Source organism: Vigna angularis, chromosome 7 (genome assembly GCF_016808095.1).
Source record: "Vigna angularis cultivar LongXiaoDou No.4 chromosome 7, ASM1680809v1, whole genome shotgun sequence".
Taxonomy (NCBI): domain Eukaryota; kingdom Viridiplantae; phylum Streptophyta; class Magnoliopsida; order Fabales; family Fabaceae; genus Vigna; species Vigna angularis.
In genome coordinates, this window is record NC_068976.1 from 4022340 (window position 1) to 4046176 (window position 23837).

Sequence of the window (23837 nt, forward strand, 5' to 3'; positions counted from 1 at the left end):
ATCTATAATCTTAGTAATAAAGTAGTCTTATGGCTACACCTACAGTCCTAAGACTTCTAGTTCAAATAAAGTTTGAAAAATAATAGCTTCTACCCAATGTGTTTATTTTGCATTGATGTCAAAAATGCTTGAACATGTTTAGAATCCAGATATGGTTAGAAGTGAGCAATTTTTTCAAATTTTACGAAAATGATTATAAAAAATAATGAATGTGAACTATAAAAGTTGTGAATCAGTACATAATCATAGAAACACAAGTTGAATTTATTTTACTGTCACAATTGTTTGAAATCTGATTTCAACTTCTGTTAATGTCCCTGAGTTACACCTACTAGAAAATTTAGTCTATTCATATCTTGTTTGAATTTACATTTTTTTCCCAGGGCTGTTGAAAAAAGCAAAAGCAGGACCTAGGAAGTGCCAGTGTTCCTCTCTATCCATCAAACTGTATGTGGTATTAAAAGCCTCTGGGGTATTGGGGGCGAACAAATCGAGGGCCTGGTGTCTTGGAAGCGAGAACTGAAGGCGTTTTTGAGTGGATAGAATCTCATTCCAAGCTGCATCAATCCTTGTATTGCTTATCATGTATGCTTTATGTTATGCTTAACAAACTTTTTTTAAGATTGTTATGTTAAAACTTACAAAACCTCCAAAGATTTGACTGTGGGAGTGAGTACCTATATTTTATGATGTTGTTGAAGGATCTGTGATGTGTAAATTTTGCAGCATACCTTCAGCAAGGTGTTCTGAGTTTGTGTGAAAGAAAAAAACAAGTTGTATGTGAGTATGTTCCTTGCCATGTACTACTGTTTACCACTTATCAAAATCATTCCCAAAAAAGCATATTGTTTGTAAGGATCTAACAAAAAACTGACACCAAAAGGCTAGAACTCCCGAGCATGTTTTCTTAAAAAAATATTAAAAGAGTATGCTACGTGAATCTTTGACAATGTTGATTTCACGTTTTCAAATTTATTGCATGAAATAAATTAAATGAATTGCTGTTTTGGTTTTCTTTGTTAAAAATGAAAGCAAAGTGTCATGAGTTGGATTGGAGAAGTATGATTTATTGACCCAATTTTCTTTTACTTGCTTTCATTGGAAAGAGGTGCCTGTGTGATTGCTTAGTTGTTGCTGAAAGCATCTTCAAGTGTGCTGATATAGGTGTTGAACGTGTTGAAGAGGTAAGTATTTTACATTATTTGGTTATAATATAATTATTTGAATGATTTATTGAGTTATGGACATGTGTACCTTAGGAGTATAATATTATTTATTTGATATATTTTATGTTCATTTATATTTGTATTTTATTAAATATATTAACGTATTAATATTTCAAATAATAATTTAATTTGTTATACGTATATGTACCCAGTTAATAAGAAAGATATAAAATGTTTTTGTGGTATTATGTTATTTAATTTTTTTTTTATAATCATTAGTTTAATGTATTAATGTATATTTTTATTTTATTTAATGAATATATGAATTTTAAACTTTTATTGTAGTATGTTTAATTGTTTAAGTTAATTTAGATGGAAGAAATTATAGATTTATCATATTTGGACCGCGAAGAGGTAGATGACGATGTAGTTGGTGTAAACTTCAATATTATAGCAATGATTCGTCAACACTTGCAAATAACCACTTCATTGGCGGCATTAACAATGTTATGCATTGTTGCACACGCGTTGAGTATCTTGAATATGTACTCTACTGATTGCAGTAGTGTAAGCAATTACCTACCTGATAGAGATCGTCGTAGGGAGCAATTAATGTCATATCTTGTTCACACTAATCGATGCCGCGACATTATTAGGATGGGTCCAGAGGCATTTATTAATCTCTGTGAGAGACTAAGATCAACAGAGTTAGTTAAGGATGCCATTCGTTCGACCGTGGAACAACAAGTTGCTGAATTTCTTCATATAATTGGCCATAATGTTAAGAATCGAAGTGTTGCATTTTTCTGGCATCGGTCAGGCTTGACGGTTAGCAGACACTTTCACAATGTCCTGGACGCTATCTTAAGTTTAGAATCTGAATTTCTAATTCAACCATCAGGAAATGAGGTACATCCACATGTGTCGAACAACAATCGATTTTATCCTTACTTTAAGGTAGTTATTCCCTGTGATTGTAAAAGTTATTTGAACCAAGGATGGTAAAAATTTCATGTTATGAAATGATTAGTTCTGATTTTTTTGTTTAGGATTGTCTAGGGGCCATAGACGGTACTCATGTTAGGGTTAAGGTGCCAAGAAGTGAAGCTGCGAGATTTCGAGGAAGAAAAGATTGGCCAACACAAAATGTGTTTGCGGCGTGTGATTTTGACATGAAATTCACATACGTTCTTGCTGGGTGAGAAGGCACTACATCTGATTCAAGAATTTTAAAAAATGCTCTTGATTGAGATGACCCATTGGTTATCCCGCAAGGTCAGTGTTTACATAGCGATGTCGAGGATTTTATTTGTATGAGTGACTAATTATCTTTCTGTACGCAAAATTGTAGGAAAATACTACCTCGGTGATGCAGGATTCATGTTGAAAACCACAATTTTGACTCCGTATAGAGGCGTAAGATATCACCTCAAAGAATATACACGCAGAGGACCCCAAAATGCAAGGGAGTTGTTTAATCACCGGCATTCATTTCTGCGAAATGTTATCGAAAGAACTTTTGGTGTTTTGAAAAAACGATTCCCTATCATTGCAAGTGGCACTGAACCACACTATGGGTTGGAGACAATGACATACATCATACTAGCTTGTTGTATATTACACAACTTCCTTCGTGGCGTGGATAACGATGAGTCATTACTTGATGAAGTTGATAACGAGTTGAATGAAATGGAAGTCCATAATGTTTCATCATCTCAAGATAGAGAAGAGGACCATAAGATTGGTAGTAATATTAGGGATTCTATAGCCGACCATATGTGGCAAGATTATCAAAACTCGTAGTTATTGTATTTTAATGCATTGTATGACTATTTCATGTTATGTGTATGAGAACAACATTATATTAAGGATGTTTCTATTTAACTTCTTATAAATTTGTTCTTGAAATAGGTTTAAAATGAATAGAGGTAAGGCAGCCGCCATGGATTCCTCTGCTCCTATTAGAGAGTTCATGAAGTGGACAGAGGATATGGACGCACATCTTCTACACTGTATGATTGAGGAATCACGAATCGGTAATAGGGTTGACAGTAGCTGGACATCCCAGGCATATAGCAACATAGTTGATCATCTTCATAGCTTTGGGTATGTCGCAGTTATGAAAAATAATGTAAAAAATCGTCAGAAAGTCTTGAAAGATAAATGACGTGAGGTACATGACTTGTTTTCTGGATTAAGTGGATTTGCGTGGAACCCGGTTAGTATGAAATTTCATGCTGAGGACGAAGTTTGGATGGACCTGATTCAGGTATTTATACCAACACTAACATTTATGTCGTTTTTATTAAAAGTCATATCTTCATAGTTTGTTTGTTGTACATGTTTCAGTCCAGGCCAACTGCGGCAAAGTGGAGAGTTAATAGCATAAAACACTATGATTTAATGGTTGAGTTATGGGCAGCTGATCGAGCTACAAGTTCTGGTGTCCGAACGGCTCGTCAAGGACGAAGACAGCGAGTTGGGCCTCGTGTAAGTGTTGATTTGAACCAAAATATTGAGTACACTCCAGAGCAGCCTGATTGGACGAGGTATAGTGACCCAACCCCACCATTTCCTCCTCCATCTGTAGATGAATATAGTCCAGGACAGACTCAATCTGTGCCTTCTGTCCCATCCGGTGGTACTTCATCTTCACGCGGCTCAAAAAGAAAGGCACCTATGGTCGATGTTATTGATTCTCAATTTGATAAGTTGACGACCAGCCTGGATGGTTTTGCTGGTGTGCTTAGCTCATCAAATGTTCATTTTGGTGTGATCTCTGATGCAGTCGTGCGTCAAGTAACAGCTATGGAAGACAGAAATCAAATACTCTGTCGCAACTCCAATTACACATATACAGAGGCGGACATTTATGAAATGCTTAGTGCTATGAACATTGCTGATGAAAATTTGCTAGAACAATGTTATGATTTCTTATGTGGAAACCCCACATGTACAAAGAGGTTGATGGGACTTCCACCACACAAGCGGTGGAATAAATTATGTAAAATGATATCAGGCGGTGATTGTTAGGAAGGCTTATATCACTACTATTATTACGATTATGTGTACTGATGTCTTAGTCACCTTAATTAAGAATTATCTTTATTTTATCCATCTATGATTTTAAAATTATGTTTATGGTTACGATGTAATGATTTGTTCTTATTCACTCTTATTGTTAAATATAAGTAATTTATTATCACTAACTTTGTTGTTGTCTCATGTATTACTTTGTTCAAGAACCTTTGATATGGCCTCATCATCAACCAAAAGGCCAAGAAAAAGTCGTAAGGGAAAAGAAACCCTCACTGAGGCACAAGATGCAGCCCATGTAAGACCATCTGTTCAGGAACAATTAGATCAGAGTCGTTTCTTCACGCATAGTCTTCAAATGGAAAACTATGCAGCAGATTTCTATACAAGGAGTATAGTTGTTCCCAAGATAATGAATTTTGAATCATTTACCGGTTCAGAGTTATATTTTCAACAGCATCTTCTATTTCAAGGGGTGGTGGAATTGCTTACATTGCAGGGACCCTACTATCCATATTTAATCAAAGTATTTTATTCCAATCTGAAGATATCTGGAAATGGATATTTGATCAGTGAGGTGAACAAGAAAAGAATTAGATTGAAACCTGATGATTGGTTGAATGTAGCTAACTTGAAGTACCAGGGTAAGAAACTGTGTTATTCAAATATCCCAGAGGACTTTCCATATGACCGCGACATGGCATTAGCTACTATGGTTATACCAGATTTGGAGGGTGGTCAAGGTGTTTTAACAGTTGGTTGTTTGAATATGAATGACAGGCTTCTGCATTATGTTATTGTGCATATGTTGACTCCACGACCTGGGAATTTTGCTAGGTTATTGCAGGAAGATATTTTTATGATATGGGTGCTTAAAAATAATATAGCTATCAATTGGCCTCATCACATCATGCAGCATATGCTTAAATGCAAGGCCAGTGACACACCCCTCCCATACGGTGTCCTTATCACACGGATCTTGCAATATTGTGGAGTTCATGTTGATGCCGACGCGTGCACTCAGATAGGGTCCCGACATCACTTTTCAATCAATTCTTTGAAGAGGATGCATATTGTTAATGTCAACGGTGTTTGGCAACACGATCATGCTGATGATGAAGAAGAAGACCAAACAGACCATCATGAATACCCTGTGCAGCCTCCTCCACCTCCAGCAAATCCTAATATCATAACTCAAATGTGGCAAGGTGTACAAGACTTGCAACATCGAATGCAGGGTATGGAACAAATGCAGGTCCGGGTTCAACATATTGAAGATAACTTGGCAAACCTTTCTTTGGACATGAACCGTCAATTTGCTAACCTCAATCACAATGTTAACAAGATTCTTCACCATTTCGATGACTAAGTTAATTTTTATTCCGATTATGTATTACATTACTTAATTTCCCTTAAATGTAATTGTGTATTTCATATATTACCTTACCTATTACTCCATATATTTGTATGTGAAATTGTTGCCACTTATTTGACGTACTTGAATATTATAACTTCATTTAATTATTTGTTTCTTTAACATTAATCACTCTCACTTACCTATCGAATTTTTTTTTTACGATTTAGTAGTAAATTATATTACAAACAAATACTAAATTTTGAAAAAATAAATTGATTTTATACTGCATTATAATTTATATAATTTAATAATAATTATTTTATAAATTCTTTATATTTTTTGTCGCTATATAAACATTTTTATAAATAAATATTACATTAATAAATTACATTTTATATTATATTTATAAGTAGGGACATTTTGGTAATCTTTCATTTCTAACAATTAAATTAATTTTTTAAATCTATCACATCAATCAAATCCTACACTAATTCTCACAAACTTTACTTCCAAATCCACTCTCAATTACCCACAAATTCATTCAAAAAAACAACTACAAAATTACCTTCAAATCCACCCAAATCATTTCCTCCAATTAACCTCAAGAGAACAAAGCCTAAATGTTGGCGTTCTTAGGTTGTAGATTGTTGTCATTTTGCTTGTATTGGGTGATATATGTTTCTGGTTTGATTCTATGTCCTCGTCTGCCCTATCCATATCTATATCTTCTTCTTGTTGCTGATGCAAAATACCACGCCATCAGCATTTGTGCTCCTTGACCATTACTTAGCCTTTTCCCCAACTCCCATCGAGATACCTTCAGAGAATTTGCCCAAATATTTACTAGTAAGCAAGCCAAGTCAAATATTTAAACTCATCATCTTCTTCCCAGGTTTGATTGACACCATCTTCTCGGTCCATCACGGTCTTCTACGGTCCTATTTTTCTCTTCCAAGAGAGTGCATCATTTCAACCTACACTACAAAGAAAACACCATAGAGTGAAACCAATAGATACCTGTGCTCTGTTCCTTATTCACCTGTGTCAAGTGAAACCAATAGCTAAATGAAGATTCAGTAACGGAAGAACTACACTCTTGAGAATTTATGCAAATTTTGTTTGGGCACAACAAATAATTTCCCCACCGGAATTGCCAGTAAGGGTTTCGGCGACATCAAGTCCGTGAAACGCTTAGCCATGATCAGGCCTTCTTCGGTTGTCGGCGTGGCCAGAGCAGTGAAAGCCGCCGCAGTGTTTCAAAGTCTAACGGTGGCGGCGTAGGGGAACAAGCACTTGGTGACCAAGCTCGCCCAAGAGACGATTCACGAAGGAGAGAACTACCTCTCTCGCGCGCGAAGACGAGAAGGGAAGCTTGGAGCTGTGGCCGATGATGGTTTCGGTGATGAGCGGTGGTGCTCGCAATGCCTTGGGCCGCGACTCGCAGCGGCCGATTTCGGTGGAGGCGGTGAGAGTGGTGAGATCTCAGAGTCAGGACCTGGTTCGCGCGAAGAAGAGGGGGCAAGATGGTGGTCCGCCGTGAAGGGCGGTGGCTCTACCGGCGTAGGCACTGGCGACGCCTTGGCCAGTGGATCGCGGTGGCCAATTGGTTTGAGGCTGGGGCGGAGTGAGTGCGTGAGTGGCGGAAGTGAGTGCCTCTAGGGTTTTGCTCAGAGGAAGAGTCCTGGGTCTCTTGGATGCTGAATGCACAAATGATAGAATGAGAGGAAGTTTGATATAACCCCTGATGGGTTTCTAAATAAAGGGGCGCTGGGCTTAAGTTCCTGGGCCAAGGTATTTTTTTATTAAAAAAAAAACTATCTCGTGATTCGCACCCCCCGTTTCTCACCCGGCACCCCATATCTTTTTCGTGGGCTTAAGCCCAATCCGTTTCTGCAAACAAAAAACATTTCCTTTGTACAGCTTATCCATTATGCTAAGCCTCACACCCTCATAATCTTTGTTCTATTTCTTCCTTTTATTTAGGTTTGCTTGTATTTTATTTGTACTTTGTTATTTTGTTTTCTTATTTTATCTTTGGACATTTATCTAAATATTTACACATTAAAAAATATATATAATAATACACGAAAAATACATAAAAATTATAAAATAAAAAATAACAAAAATAACATTTTTAAAGGTTGAACACTCGTGTGATCGTCCGCATCATCCTAGTATTCAATACCTTTCTCTCTTTTTTTTTAAAATAAATGAAACAAAAATATGTTTTTAAAGGTTAAGCACTCGTGTGAGAGCTCACGTCGTCTTAGTGTTAAATACCTTTCCTCTTTTAAAAATATATAAAAAAATATCAAAAATATGTTTTAAAGGTTAAGCACTCGTGTGACCGTTCGCGCGTCCTTGTGTTAAAAACCTTTTCTCTTTCTTTTAAAGAAAAATACAAAAATATGTTTTAAAGGTTAAGCACACGTGTGACCGCTCATGTCGTCCTTGTGCTAAAAACCTTTCCTCTTTGCTTCAAAAAATATTAAAAAATACAACAAAAAAATATGTTTTAAAGGTCAAGCACACGTGTGACCGCTCACGTTGTCCTTGTGCTAAAAACCTTTCCTCATTCTTTCAAAAAATATTAAAAAATAGCAAAAATGTGTTTTAAAGGTTAAGCACTCGTGTCACCGCTTGCGTCGTCCTAGTTCTAAATACCCTTTTCGCTTTCTTTTAAGAATATTTAAAAATAAGAAAAATAATGTTCTAACGGTATGAATACTCTCGTGACCGTCCATGTCGGTCTAGTACTCATCACCTTCTTTTTCTCAAGTACAAAAAAATATAAAATCCCCACTTCGAAAAATCCAAAATTATCCTTAAGCATTTTTCAAGCAACTTTTCTAAACGATTTCGCAAACAAATCATTCTCAAATAGTTTCAAAAGAACTACATAACCCTGATTTCTCATTTTGAATGAGAATACGTAGGAGCAAGGTTAATCCTTGTCGGGCCCAATAAACTAAAAAATATCTTTTGTTTATTTAGATTGTTATTTTTTCGGGGATAGTTAAACATTTTGAAAACCACATCACATTCACGTATCTAATTAAGGGTACTACCTTCGAACAGGCGTTGTAGGGTGTTAATACCTTCCCTACGCGTAACCGACTCCCGAACCCAGAATTTGGTTTTCACAGACCATGCCTTATCATTTTATGGTTTTTCCGTAGTTTTCCAGAATAAACTATGGTGGCGACTCCAAATCTCTTTTTCAAACGTCGTTTTTTGGATCGTCGTCCCGTCGCGATTCTGGTTGCGACACAATCATTCAAATAGAAATGTTAAATGAGACATTATGATTTCTTGTTCACATGACATTGACAATTGAGGATCTCATCACTGATGGAAAATTCGAGAACGTGAATCCCCTTATTGATGCAAAAACATTATCGGTCTTGGCATTTGTAGCTTTCATTGTGAAAGAGTGTAAGCCCAATGCTTTGGGAGACATGCAATTGACTATCAAGGTAATATGTGTTCCAAACTAAAACTTTTGTTGTTTACATCAACTAATGAATGATTACATGTGACCAGAATCCAACAGCGACAATGAAGGCTTTCTTACATCGGAAAGTTCTTGAAGATCCTCAATTTCGGCCAAATTTCGGCCAAATATCGGAGTTGGCTCCGTTTTGTTACTCAATCTTGTAACCCCTCCACTGAATACTTAAATTAAAATAAGTTTTATTTGCCTTTGATGGTGTTTTTCATATTAATTATGTATGTTCATTTAGGTACATTCCTTCAGTCCAAATGGCAGAATCCAATACCTAAATATCGTGCATCACAACGTAGTAAAGGTTTTTGCAACTGAAATTTTTCCTCCCACAAACAAACTTGTCAAGGAAACCCCAAAACCATTGATTCGACTCCTTCTCTGGGCAGAAAACAATGTGGATGACATCCTCTGAAAATTGGTTCGTCCATCTCAACAACCATCATCATCCAAAGAAGTAGAGAAGAATTGGTTTTTTTATGATAGTATTCGATAATTATTTCCTAATGCAGGTGAAATTATAACTTCTATGGATAACTGTAATATTATTTTATGATCACTAAAATAATTTCTCGAGTTACTGTAATCGTAATAACCTTAACTTCATTATGTTTTTAAGGTTCACGTACCTAATTTTTATGTTGTTCATGTTATGTTATCATTGTAATGATCCTGTTGACCTTAATGCACATTGAATTAAATGTTTGACTTTATTTTTTGTCATATATTGTTTCTTTCCTTCCTGATGGAGTGGCCAAACATCACTTCCCAGAAGGAAGTCAAACTTAAACCCCCAAAACAACTGTAAACCATTGCATAAATGTGAAAATATTACAAAAATTCACTATGGTCACTGAGGTTACCACAACTGGCTCTTGCAGTAGAAATTTTTTGTACAAAAACCACTATTTCTTCGTGTAATTGTTTATGAGATAGCTGTAAACGATTACCACGGTGTTTTTAGCCTGCACAAGCTTCAGGACATAACCCAACTTGTTCATCTCACCAACATTGGGTCTTTCCTCCATGATGGAGTACCCAAACATGACTTCCAAGCCAATACTCACCCATAAACAACAAAAACATGTCTAAACCATTGGTTAAATGTCAAAAAATTCAAATTATTCATTATGGTCACTTAGGATACCATAGTTGGCTCCTGTAGAAGAAATTTATCTAAAAAACCTAGTTTTTCTTCGTGCAATCGTTTATGAGATAGCTGTAAACTATTAGCAGGGTGTTTTGAGCCTGCACAAGCTTTAACACTTAACCCAAGTTGTTAATCTCACCAACATTGGGTCATTCCTCCATGATGGAGTGCCCAAACATGTCTTTCCAGCCAGTAATCACCCTTAAACAAATAAAACATGTCTAAACCATTGCTTAAATGTCAAAAAATTAAAATTATTGACTATGGTCACTGTGGTTATCACAACCGGCTCCAGCAATAGACGTTTCTGTACAAAAACTAGTGTTTCTTCGTGTAATCATTTACGAGATAGATGAAAACGATTACCAAGGAGTTTTTGGCCTGCACAAGCTTAAGGACTTAACCCAAGTTGTTCATCTCACCAACATTGGGTCTTTCCTCCATGATGGACTTCCCAAACATGACTTTTCCAGGCAGTAACTCACCCTTAAACACCAAAAACATGTTTAAACCATTGCTTAAATGTCAAAAAATAAAAATTATGGATTGTGGTCACTGAGGTTACCATAGTTAACTCCTGTAGTAGACGTTTCTATACAAAAAATAAGTTTTTCTTCGTTTAATCATTTACGAGATAGCTTTAAACGATTACCATGATGTTTTTGGCTTGCACAAGCTTCAAGACTTAACCCAAGTTTTTCATCTAACCAACATTGGGTCTTTCCTTCATGATGGAGTGTCCGAACATGACTTCCCAGCCAGTACTCACCCTTAAACACCAAAAACATGTTTAAATCATTGCTTTTATGTCAAAAAAATAAAATTATTGATTGTGGTCACTGAGGTTGCAATAGTTGGCTCCTACAGTAGACGTTTCTGTACAAAAACAAGTTTTTCTTCGTGTAATCGTTTACGAGATAGCTGTAAACGATTACCAGGGTGTTTTTGGCCTGCACAAGCTTCAGGACTTAACCCAAGTTGTTCATCTCACCAACATTGGGTCTTTCCTCCATGATGGACTACCCAAACATGACTTTCCCATCCAGTACTCACCCTTAAACACCAAAAACATGTCGAAACCATTGGTTAAATGTCAAAAAATTAAAATTATTGACTATGGTCACTCAGGTTACCATAGTTGGCTCCTGTAGAAGAAGTTTATGTACAAAAACCAATTTTTTTTTGTGTAATCGTTTACGAGATAGCTGTAAACGATTACCAGGATGGTTTTGGCCTTCATAAACTTCAAGACTTAACCCACGTTGTTCATCTCACCAACATTGGGTCTTTCCTCCATGATAGACTACCCAAACATGACTTTGCCAGCCAGTTCTCACCCTTAAACACCAAAAACATGTCTAAACCATTGGTTCAATGTCAAAAGATTAAAATTATTGATTATGGTCATTCAGGTTACCATAGTTGGCTCCTGTAGAAGAAGTTTTTGAACAAAAACCAGATTTTCTTTGTGTAATCGTTTACGTGATAGCTGTAAACGATTAACAGGATGTTTTTGGCCTGCACAAGTTTCAGGATTTAACCCAAGTTGTTCATGTCACCAACATTGGGTCTTTCCTCCATGATGGAGTGATCAAACATGACTTCCTAGCCAGTAGTCAGCCTTAAACACCAAAAACATGTCTAAACCATTGGTTAAATGTCAAAAAATTAAAATTAATTACTATGGTCACTTAGGTTACCACAGTTGGCTCGTGTAGAAGAAATTTTTGTACAAAAATCAGTTTTTCTTCGTGTAATCATTTATGAGATAGCTGTAAACGATTACCAAGGTGTTTTTGGCCTGCACAAGCTTCAGGACTTAACCCAAGTTGTTCATCTCACCAACATTGGGTCTTTCCTCCATGATGGAGGGCCCAAACATGACTTCCCAGCCAGTACTCACCCTTAAACACCAAAAACATGTGTAAACCATTGGTTAAATGTTAACAAATTAAAATTATTCACTATGGTCACTCAGGTTACCATAGCTAGCTCCTGCACTAGATTTTTATGTATAAAAACCACTTTTTCTTCGTGTAATCGTTTACGAGATAGCTATAAACGATTACCAGGGTATTTTTGGCCTGCACAAGCTTCAGGACTTAACCCAAGTTGTTCATCTCACCAACAATGTTTCTTTCCTCCATCACCCATTGAACAAGTTCATGCATTGTATTCATTACCACACCATATATTACACACATTTGTCTTCAACTCACCTAAATTGATACCAAACCAAGACATAAACAACCTCAAATAATCAATGTAATCATTGAACACAATCATCCACTAAGAAAGTGATGTTGCACGTTACTTAGTCATCAAAACATAACCAACATAAATGAAATAACATTGCAGATTAAGTATTCAAGAAAGGTAACATTATATTGCACTACACTACAAAAAAAAGCGGAAATTACCGACGGCCCATTACAGACGGTCCTTAGGCCGTGGGTAGTTCATTGGTGATTTTAATTAGCGACGGGCCTAGGCCGTCGGTAAGTATCAGGGTAGACTAAAACCAAAATTTCTGATTTCCCTCTCCCATTTCGAGCTCGTCGACCAAAAGCCCTATTTCCCTCTCCCCTGCCAATCGTTTCCTCAAGCACATTGACTCACTATAGCGGTTGTTCTCAAGCGTAAGTGCGTCATCCTTTCTTCTCGCATTGTCGTCCTTCATTCAGTCGTGGTAGTGAGGCGGTATAGCGGTTGTCATTGACGGTGTGAGGACAGGTTGGTGACTGAGGCGACGCATTGGACGATTTTCGGTACACTTGGAGCTTTTGTTGAGTGATTCTCCTGGAAGGGTGTTGGTGGATGGTGATTGGGGCATTTATTGCAGCTGTCGTGGAGTAGGGAGGGTGTTGTCGCTGCTTTGTTGCGTTGAGGGATTGCAGTAAGGGTTAGTATGTTCTGTTCATGTGAATTTTAGCTTTGGCGCTTGGTCCTTAATTGATTTCTTTTTGTTTTCCTGCTTCCAATTCCTTGCAAGTCATTCTATATTGGATTGTGGCTGTGGCACTAGGGGTCGTGCTTCGTGGATAGCGTGATGACGGCATTGCGGTGGTGACGTGTTGTGGATGTTGCGTTGAGTGGTCGAAGTGTACTGGTCTATTGGGGCTGGGGCTGCCATTGTAGAGGTTGCTGTCGAGCTCTTTAGCAGGTTTGCTAACTTCCACCGCTCCATAACTGCATTTTTGGTACCTTTCAGGTGTTTTGAGCATGCTGATTTGAGCTCTTTATCCAAATTCTCTGTTGCCAGTAGGCTTAAGTTATGAGGAGGGTTTCTGTTTTGTTGGATTTAGAATAGTGTGTCCCATTCATCGTATAGGAATTGGCATATGATTACTTTCTTCATTGTTTTTGACAAAAAAAAATTGAAATTAGTGCAAAATTTGCTTCTAAGTTTGGACATGTTCTCTGTAATATCGTGTTAATAAATTTGAAGAATTGTACAAGCCTTAGCAGTCTTCTAAGAGAGATATATAAGTTTAAATCTTTGAAAACTCTCATCGTATCCGGTTGTAAGAAGATTGACAAATTGGAAGAAGATATAGCGGAGATGAAATCCTTGACAACTCTAATTGCTAAAAATGTTGTTGTGAAAGTTCCTTTTTCAATAGTAAGCTCCAAAAGTATTGGATATCTTTTTCCATGTGGGTTTGAAGGATTATCCCATGATGTTTTACCATCTATTATTTGGTGCTGGTTGTCACCGACAATGAATCCCCTGTCTAGTACTCTTCCGTTATGTGGCATATCAGCATCTCTAGTTTTCATGAATATGCAAAACATTGATTTGGGTGACCTAGCACCGATTCTTACCAACCTTTTAAATCTTCGAAGTGTTTAGCTGCAATGTGACACGGAGTTTCAAATAATTAAACAATGTGACACGGAGACTTCAATACTCTTAACAAGAGCATATCTAAGGTTCCTTCTGTTTCTATTTGTCTACTTCCCTGCGCTATTAGTTTTAGGTATTACTTAAGAGAACATAAAACAATTCTAGGTATCTAAAGGAAACTTCAATACTCACTTTAGCACTTTTTCCCTTCCATAATATCAACACAACTTCATTTTAAAATTGCATGTAAAAATTCTCAAGAAGCTATCTGGTTTCCATTTCCTCTTGCTACTCTTGCTTTGTGTTTCTTGTAATATAAGTTAAGAGATGTTGTTTCTTAGTCAAAACGAGTATTGTCTTATGGTTCGTCTGATTATAGCATTCTGCTTCATTAGTCTTTTTCTTGCTCTTAAGTGTCCAATTTTATGTTGTGAAAGTCCTTGTTACTTGTTAAGTAAAATATAGTAAAGTTTAGACCCCTCGAAAGAAGAAATAATTGAGTGCGAGAAAGAGTCCTTGTTATTTTCGAAAAGAAATAATTGGAATTTCTTTTCTTTCCCTTTTGGCAACAAAAGACCTGTATGACATAAGCATAAATTGATCCTGATGAACTCCTATTGATTTATATTTAACAAAACAAGGAACCAAATTTGTTTTAAATTACTATTATAGTTGTGATTTCATGTATGGCATACATCGTGATGTTCTGAAACATGCCTCTTTATAATTTGGAAGACAAATTTATGGTTGAAGAAGTACATTTGAATAGCACAATTGCATAAATGAGTGATTAAGATATTCTGCTGATGCTGCAGGAATTGGCAACCAGTGGATCTTGTCAAGTTTTTCTGAATTGACAAGGATAGAATAAAGCGTAGAGAATAACATAATTTATATAAATCTTCCTCGCTTAATATATTGATACATGTATTAAGGATAAAATTATATAAATATATGAAATTCTGAAATAGATAATTCTTTAATATATTGATAGAATTTAAGAATGCTATTTTAGCAAATTTGAAATCAGAGTTTTTTGTTAGAATAAAGAAGTTATTCAAAATCTTCTACTTCTGCTGCTTGCTTGAAAGCAGAAACTCTTGCTTCTAAGGATAAATCATACCCCTGCCGAATTTTACTTAGTTCTTGCTTTGCAACATCAAGTTCTGTAACGACAGAGGCATAACTTTTAATTGCAGTTTCTAACTCTTCTTTTCAAGAACCATTGGTTCCATGACGATCACCACACTTTTCTTCTTTAAGCTGTTTTGCCTGACTTTTTGAAACATCTGTTGATTGTATTGCTGATTCTCTTGATTTGATTTGTACCTTTTATCTGCTGCAGCTCTTTATCCATCCTCTCAATAGACTCATTCAGATAAACATTCTCAATGATGTCCAAAATATGCAATATTGGTATTTCCTCTTGCTTGGTTCCTTTGTCATGCCCATCACATGAATCAATCTGAAGAGCCCCACACACTTGATGAATAGCCATTTTAAGCTTTCTAATTTCATTTAACAAAACATTTTCTTTGTCTAATATGTTTTCCATGCACACCACACTCTCTCTCTACTGCACCATCCACTGTACGAACGTCAATTCTCTCTCTCTCTCTCTTCCTTCTTCAATTTCATCTGACCACATTATGTATGCATAGTAGTGTGTTTGGATATATCTATCACAATTTTCAACTGAATCAATAAACTGAAGATACCAAATATGAAATTTTAACAACCAAATCCAGAAATAAACATAATAAATTCAACACCTATGCATGAAAGTAACTGACAGAGCTTCAGTAATAATTGCTCGAAGACTTCTTAGAATCTAGTGCAAAACATATAGTCAAAAGAGAAATGCTAAATCCTCTGACACTTAAACAGCTTTAACATAACCTGGTATACCTGAGAATGGTAGCTTAAATTGTAGTCAGTAACTTGCCATTCAAAATTGTTTCTTCTATCTTAAAATATTTTTAACTAGAGAAATACTAAATCATCTTTAATGATTATCTTAGTAATCCTACTTCATCCTAATTATTTTTGGAGGAAAGGGATGACGAAAGGGAAGTTTTGAGACTCTAAATATTAAATGCACGTGCATTTTTTGTCTTTCTTCACTCTTTATGTAATTAGAAGTGTCTTCATTTAATATACTTGGTTATGTTTCATTGCTACAATAGTTCATTAAATCATTTTTTCTATTTTAATTTCACATGGTACTAATTAATTTTTGCAGTTGAACAGGTTTTTAGAAGTAAGATAAAGAAAAAAATTGAATATTTTTATAGTAATCAGATGAAGGATTCTTTCATAACAATATAAGAATCTATTAGTTTTTTTTATAAGAGCTTCATTATATAGGACAAATAACAAAGAATTAGCTGATGAAATATGGAATTAGAAGATGGCAGACAAAATGCACTTTTCTATTTAAATCAACGTCGCAATCATGCAATATCATAGTAAACCATATTTAATTTTCCTAGTTCGGTAGTATTATTAGAACTTGAAAACAACTAAGACAGGTTCATGTTGGCCAGGTGCCATGATACCAATTTCATTTCAATTAGGATAACAACCCAGAGAAGACTTCAAGTCAATTTAGCATTACATTATGTGGATGTCCAAAATATGATTGGCAGTCCTGTTCCACTAGCAAATTAGCATATGACCAAAAATAGTTCTTACAATTAAGTGACATCATACATTCACAGTATAAAATTAATTTAATTAAGTTTACTCATGCTACAAAATTGACTTCATAAAACTTAACAATCTCTTGAATGGGAAGACTACATATTCTAAATGAGAGAGCAAAGGAAAAAAACTTAGCTATGAATTAAACCAACTGTAAATGGGAAGAGTACATATTCTTTTAGAGCATTCCTTAGGATTCAAATTATGTGCCAGCTGTTCTAAATAGTTTGTTTCTTTCTTGTCTTGTTGACTATCTTGGTTTTGTCTCCACTATATGTAAAAGTTGTTATGTTGTTCCTAATTGAGCTTTAATTGCTTTCTTCATCTGATCTAGAGTTGATCTTTAGGAGTTAGTCTATTGTGTTGTTCATTACCTTGTTGCTTGATTCTTTTTAGTGGCTGCAACCAGTTATCATTGCATGAAAAAGTCATTTCTTGTTTGATATGATTATTGGAATGAGCTGAAGTAGATACTTTAATATTGTTTGATCATAATAAAAACATTTCTAAGTCTGATTGTGTTGTTCCCTTATACAACTTGTTGCAAAAATTTGTTATCAAACGTGCAGCACACCAGCCATTGGTCTCTTGATTGTGATTGTGGAGCTGCTTCTTGACCAAATTTGGTTTGTCAGTAGATAATTAAATAACTATTGTGATTGTGATTGTGATTGTGTATATTTATTGTGTACTAGACTGTTTGAACTAAGCTTACTTTGAAATGATGGGATGACTTGTTTTTAGATGCTTTATTTTATCTTGAAACTGAACAAGACATAGGTGGAGACTTGTAGGCTAAGAATATGTAGTGTTGATGTCAAATCCTATGGTAGTACCTACATGTGTAAATATTTGTAAGTACTATAAAAGAGGACTTCACTACAGTAATAATACTCAGCATGACCCTTATTGCATGTCTATGACTGTAGTCAATGTGTAAGTACTCTATAAAAGAGGACTTCACTACAATAATAATACTCAGCATGACCCTTCTTGCATGCCTATTACAGTAATATTCAAATTGCCTTCCATGTTCGACTTAAGTAGTAATAGGTTATTACTTATGTCACATGGAGTGTTGCTATTTTGGCTAAGTTTTTGTTTGTTTGGCTTGTCACAGAACATGTCCCATTTTCCCAATCATCGTGGATGGATGTACGACCGTTGTTATAGCGGAAGGAGAGGTTTGAAGGAAGCTTTTGTCCTTGGAGTTGATGAGTTTGTGGAGACGGCTCAACGATATGAATATTATGCTCTTGATGGAGGGATTCGATACCCATGCATCAAGTGTGAATGTACAAGGATTTTGAAAGATGAAGTCGTCAAAGTTCACCTATACCAAAAATGGTTCATGCCAAATTACAAGGTTTGGACATTTCATGGTGAAGAAATGCCTTCTACCTCCACTCCTCATGAAAATCGGCCTGCATCAGGTTCGAATACTATTGTACATATATCTGAGATAGATCAATTTACCTATATGCAAGAGATGGTAGACAATGCTCTTCGTCGACATGCTGAACAAGAAGCAGACGATAGTCCTGATGAAGAGTCTCCAAATGAAAGCACTCAGAGGTTTTACAATCTCTTGGCTGAGGCAAACCAACCTGTATTTGAAGGTTCATCTGAGTCAAAATTGTCAGTGTGCATTAGACTCATGGCTGGTAAATCTAATTGGAACGTTCCCATACAAGCGTTGGACTTCTTTACAAAATTGGTGTTAGATCTAACACCACCAAACAATTCTTTGCCGAAGAATTATTACGAAGCCAAAAGATGTGTTTCGAAGCTGGGATTGGAAGCGAAGAAGATTGATTGTTATGTGAATGGATGTATGCTTTTCTATGACAACGACAATGGAAAAAATGATGTATCGTTGGTGGAATGCAAGTTTTGTGGCCATCCTCGATTTCAGACATTGCATCCAAGACGGAGGCGAAAAAAACGAATTTCATTCAAGTCTATGTTCTATTTGCCGATCATTTCAAGATTACAAAGGATGTTCGCTTCAATGCAAACAGCAAAACACATGACATGGCATGATGGTAACAAAAGTGAAGGAGTGTTGCGTCATCCTTCTAACGGTGAAGCCTAGAAGCACTTCAACCGAAAACATCCATCCTTTGCTAGTGATGCTCGTAACGTGCGACTTGGTCTATGTTCGAAAGGGTTTACTCCATACATTCAGGCGTTTGCATCACCATATTCATGTTGGCTGGTGATTGTTACCCCATACAATCTTCCACCTAGATGTGTATGACAAAGCCTTACATGTTTTTAACGTGTATATTACCATGTCCATCTAATCCTAAATCAGAGATTGATGTTTATTTAGAGCCTTTGATTGATGATTTGAAGAAGTTGTGGAGCGGTATTTGGACGTATGATGTATCAAGGAATCAAAATTTTCTTATGAGGGCAGCTTTGATGTGGGACTATTAATGACTTTCCAGCGTATGACATGTTATCTGGTTGGAGCATGCATGGTCGATTAGCTTGTTCACATTGCATGGAACACACAAAGTCATTCTTATTGACGCATGGTCAGAAAAGTTGTTGGTTTGACTGCCATAGAAGGTTCTTGCCCATTGATCACATGTTTAGGAGAAACAAAAAGGCTTTTCGCAAAGGACAACTTGAAACAGATATGCCACCTCCTAGGCTGAATCCATCTCAAGTTTGGAGAAGAGTGAAACATTTTCCAAAAGTCAATGAAAGTGGTATCAATAGAATTGAATGGTACGGGGAGTGGCATAATTGGACCAAGAGAAACATTTTTTGGGATCTTCCGTATTGGAAGGATAACTTGTTGAAACATAACTTGGATGTCATGCATATAGAAAAGAATTTCTTTGACAACATCTTCAACACAGTCATGAATGTTAGTGCTAAGACGAAAGATAATGAAAAGGCAAGGAAAGATTTACCTTTGTATTGTGCGCGAAGAGACTTAGAGTTGAAGGCCAAATATAATGGCAGGTTGCTAAAGCCAAAGGCAAATTACATCTTATCAAAAGACGAGGCCAAAATAGTTTGTCGATGGATAAAGGAGCTTAGAATGCCAGATGGCTATTCTTCAAACTTGGCCCAATGTGCTAATATTGATAAGGGTAGTATTCAAGGGTTAAAGAGTCATGATTGCCATGTCTTTATGGAAACTCTAATCCTTGTTGCGTTTAGATGTTTGCCCATGCATGTGTTAAATCCACTGATAGAAATCAGTCATTTCTTTAAGGATTTGTGCGCCACGACGCTCAAGGCAAATTATTTGAGAAAGTTGGAGGAAAATATTCCAATTATTCTTTGCAAATTGGAAAGAATACTTCCTCCTGCATTCTTTGATTCCATGGAACATCTTCCAATTCATCTTGTATATGAAGCACGGCTTGGTGGACCAGTGCAATATAGGTGGATATATCCGTTTGAAAGATTCATGGGAGAGTCAAAACGTTCAGTCAAAAATAAAGCCAGAGTGGCAGGATCAATTTGTGCGGCTTACTTGCATCGTGAAACAACATACTTTTGTTCTCATTATTTCAAAAACTTCATGTTGTCGTCGATGAATGTTAGGAATGAAACACAATGTCAATCTGGCACATCTCATTCAAATTTGTCGGTGTTTCGAGAAGTAGGCCGTCATGCGGGCAAAGAGTTCACTCATTGGTTAAGTGATGCTGAATTCAACTCTGCTCATGTCCATGTCTTAATTTATTTCCTTGAAGTTAAGGTGTACCTTGAGTATGTTCTCATCCCATTCCTAAGTTTTCAATCATACTATTTTAATAGTCACTAATTGTGTTCATTTTATACAACTCATTTGTTGTGGCTATGCAAGTTCTAGAAGGGAGTTCTTCTGCTATAATACACTCACAGTTCCCTTATTGGTTTAGATATCAAGTATGAATATCCTTTTAATGATTTTAAAAACAATTGATGTGACACTTGTAGCTTAATTTTTCTTCACCTCTTTATAGGTTCATAACCAGCCATTAAGTCCCTTAATTCAAGATCTACAGGAATTGTCAAATTGGCCCATGAGATGTGTCAAAGAATGGCACACGTATTTTGTAAATGGATACAAGTTCCACACCGATGCATGGTCGAAAGGAAAAAAGACAACTAATTGTGGGGTGTTCGTTAAGGGCCTTACAGAGGGTGGTTATGATGACTTTTATGGTATTATTCAAAAAATTTATGAGCTGGAGTATAATACTTCAACTACTCCAAAGAGGGTAGTTCTTTTTTATTGTCAATGGTTTGATCCATCTAGGAGTGGAACAAGAGTGGATCCTAGGTATAATATTGTAGAAATTCAAATGACTTCAAGATACCGGCCATTTGATCCATTCATTCTAGCTCTTAATGTTAGACAAGTTTATTATGTCTCATATCCAGCATTTCGCAACATTGACAAACGTGGTTGGTGTGTTGCAATACAAACCAAGCCTAGGGGTCGCATTAAGTCAAATGATGACGAAGACGATATCCCTTTCCAAGTTGATGAAATGACACATGGAAATGAAATTATTGAAGTTGAAGGTGTATCTGCATTGCACGACTTCGATGCTGATGCTGAAGAGTTAGAAGGACAAATAGAAGAACATGAAGAAGAAGGAGAAGAAGAAGAGGAAGAAAAAGAACTTGAAGATGATGAAGAAGACGATGATGATGATTATGATTATGATGATCACAGTGATGCATCAAACAAGATGACAATGCGATGATGAGGACGATCTAATTAATTAAATGTTTGTATTCTAACATGTGTACGATTCACGATTATATAAAATTAAATCATTTATTAAATACCAATTATGTATTATGCATTTAATTGTCGATTTATTTATATACTTTAAATTGCAGTAATGTCAGGACAGGATCCTTCATGCCTTGACAAGGGCAAGACGGTAAAAAAGCCTAGGAGGCAGGCCAAGTACATTATTAGAGTTCCTTCGACGATACCATTTTCAAGTGCCAGTACTCCACCAGACGTTGGCTCCTCACGTCCACCACCCTCTTCTACGACGCCCACACCATCTGTCTGGCCCACACCTCCTATTATAGGTCCCACTCCTTCAGTTGTAGGGCCCACACCTCCTACTGTAGTGCCCACTCCTTCAGTTGTAGGACCCACACCATATATTCATCCCTCTCCTTCTATCCCTACGCCATCTTCTATACCATCTCCAGATGTACACCAGCTATTTCCTAATCCTGCTGATCCTATTGATCCTACTGATTTGGGTGATCCTACTCCTCATGATCGACCATTCATTGAGCCATGTGGAAAAGGGTAATACCATATCTTCTTCTTAGTCTTGTATTTTGCATTAAATTGTTGGTCTTACTATGGTTGTAGATTCATAATTTTCTTACATTCATATTTCAGGTTTCTTCCTTCTAGAGTTTCTTCACAGGCCATCACTAGGTCTATTAAGCAACAATTTCTTCAGCTTTGGGCATCATGGCGAGTAATCCCTGAAGATGACAAAAAACTGTTATGAAAGAGATTTAAGGTAAAACATCATGTTACTTAATCATCTTGCATCACCATATTCAAATAGGAATTTCATTTGCTTTATTTTAACATTATCTATTGTAACAACAAAAGGTGCAGTGGGCAGCTGAGCATGAAGCTCAAATTCAGAAAAACATTAACATGAAAGCATCTCACCGATTGTCAGAAATGTTTAGAGATGCAAGGATCGCAGGACAACGCCCTTATTGGGTGGGGGAACACATATGGAATTCATTGCTGGCACATTGGAATTTTCCATAGTACCGCATTAAATGTGCTACCGCCCAGAAAAATAGGGCTTCAGAAAAAGGTGGTGTATTGCATACCGGAGGATCAATCACTACACATGAACATGCAATTCGTATGGTAAAAATCTTGATTCATTTCTTATCAATAACTCTATAACATCATGTACTTTGAAATTAATATGTGTCATTTGTATGTTTTAAAATATTATAGGCAGCAGAGCTTGGACGGGCTGTTCATGTTGATGAGGTGCTTACACAAACTCATCTTCGCAAGGGGACTGACGAATATGTTGATGAGAGGTCTCGCAAGACCACTGTAAGTAAAAATTTTAACAACATTTAATTTTTTACTTTTTTTTCTTTCACATTTTCAAATTCATGTTACTAACGTTTCTATCTTATTTAACAGGAAGATTTTTCTGCGAGATTGACACAAGCGAGATCAAAGGGGGAATCTGCTCCTGATGCTAACTCTAGAGTAGATGCAGACGAAGAAATCATCAGGACCCAATGCTAGGTTGATGTCGTCGGGGGCAAGAAGAAAGGACGACTGTATGGGGTAGGACAACTTGCCTCCTATTACAGTGCTGGAAGAGGAGGCATATTGAGACATCAACCATCTACCTCCGGCACATTTGACCACAACAATGTCGTTAGTAAAGAGGCTTATGATTCACTTCTAGCCATATTTGACAATATTGAAAATTTGGTCAAGACATTGATACCTCAGCAGGGACAGTCTGCCCATCATCATCCCAGCAGCCATGCCCACCTCAACAGCCTTCCCAGACCACACTTGTGCAAGAAGAAGATAATGATGATTATGATGAATATTAGACATTTAAGAACTTTTGAAAACATTTGAAGTTAGGTTTTTTATTTAAAAACTTTGTTTTGCCATTAGAAACTTTTCAAACTTTGAAGTTACATTGAAGTTAGTTTTTTGTTATCAAACTTTGTTTTGCATTTAAGAACTTTTGAAACTTAGAATGATTGAAGTATTCTTGATGAATGTTGAATGATTGCATTTGAATTGCCTGGATGAATTGGCTGGCTAAATTGATGTTTGGGATTATTGATTATTTATTTGCAGGTTTTGGGTATAATGCAGAAAGAAATTGCACTAAAAAAAATGCACGGTACCGACGGCCTAAAGTCGTCGCTAAAACCATCGAGTTTCGCCTTGCATTACTGAGGGCCTTTGCCCCTCGGTAATACCGACAGATTTTAACCTTCGGTATTATCAAGGGCTTTTGCCCGTCGGTAATACCGAAGGTCAAAAAGCCGTCGGTAATGTTTCCGACACG

General features: G+C 36.4%; 2 protein-coding genes and 1 long non-coding RNA gene across 3 annotated transcripts; all 3 read left to right on the top strand.

Annotated features, from left to right (window-relative positions):
* The first annotated feature begins 18253 nt into the window (after positions 1-18253).
* Positions 18254-21488, top strand: LOC108336898 (uncharacterized). Its single transcript, XM_017573343.2, has 4 exons — positions 18254-18383; positions 19218-20491; positions 20739-21343; positions 21458-21488. The coding sequence occupies exons 1-4, from the start codon at positions 18254-18256 to the stop codon at positions 21486-21488; spliced, it is 2040 nt and encodes a 679-aa protein (XP_017428832.2).
* A 141-nt stretch (positions 21489-21629) lies between these two features.
* Positions 21630-22268, top strand: LOC128197797 (vegetative cell wall protein gp1-like). The gene is made up of 2 exons (XM_052880595.1): positions 21630-22057; positions 22154-22268. Exons 1-2 carry the CDS (start codon positions 21630-21632, stop codon positions 22266-22268), a joined length of 543 nt encoding a protein of 180 aa, XP_052736555.1.
* A 212-nt stretch (positions 22269-22480) lies between these two features.
* Positions 22481-23307, top strand: LOC128197972 (uncharacterized). Its single transcript, XR_008250737.1, has 3 exons — positions 22481-22648; positions 22742-22846; positions 22940-23307. It is a non-coding gene; the product is annotated as an uncharacterized LOC128197972 (long non-coding RNA).
* Positions 23308-23837: the final 530 nt, after the last annotated feature.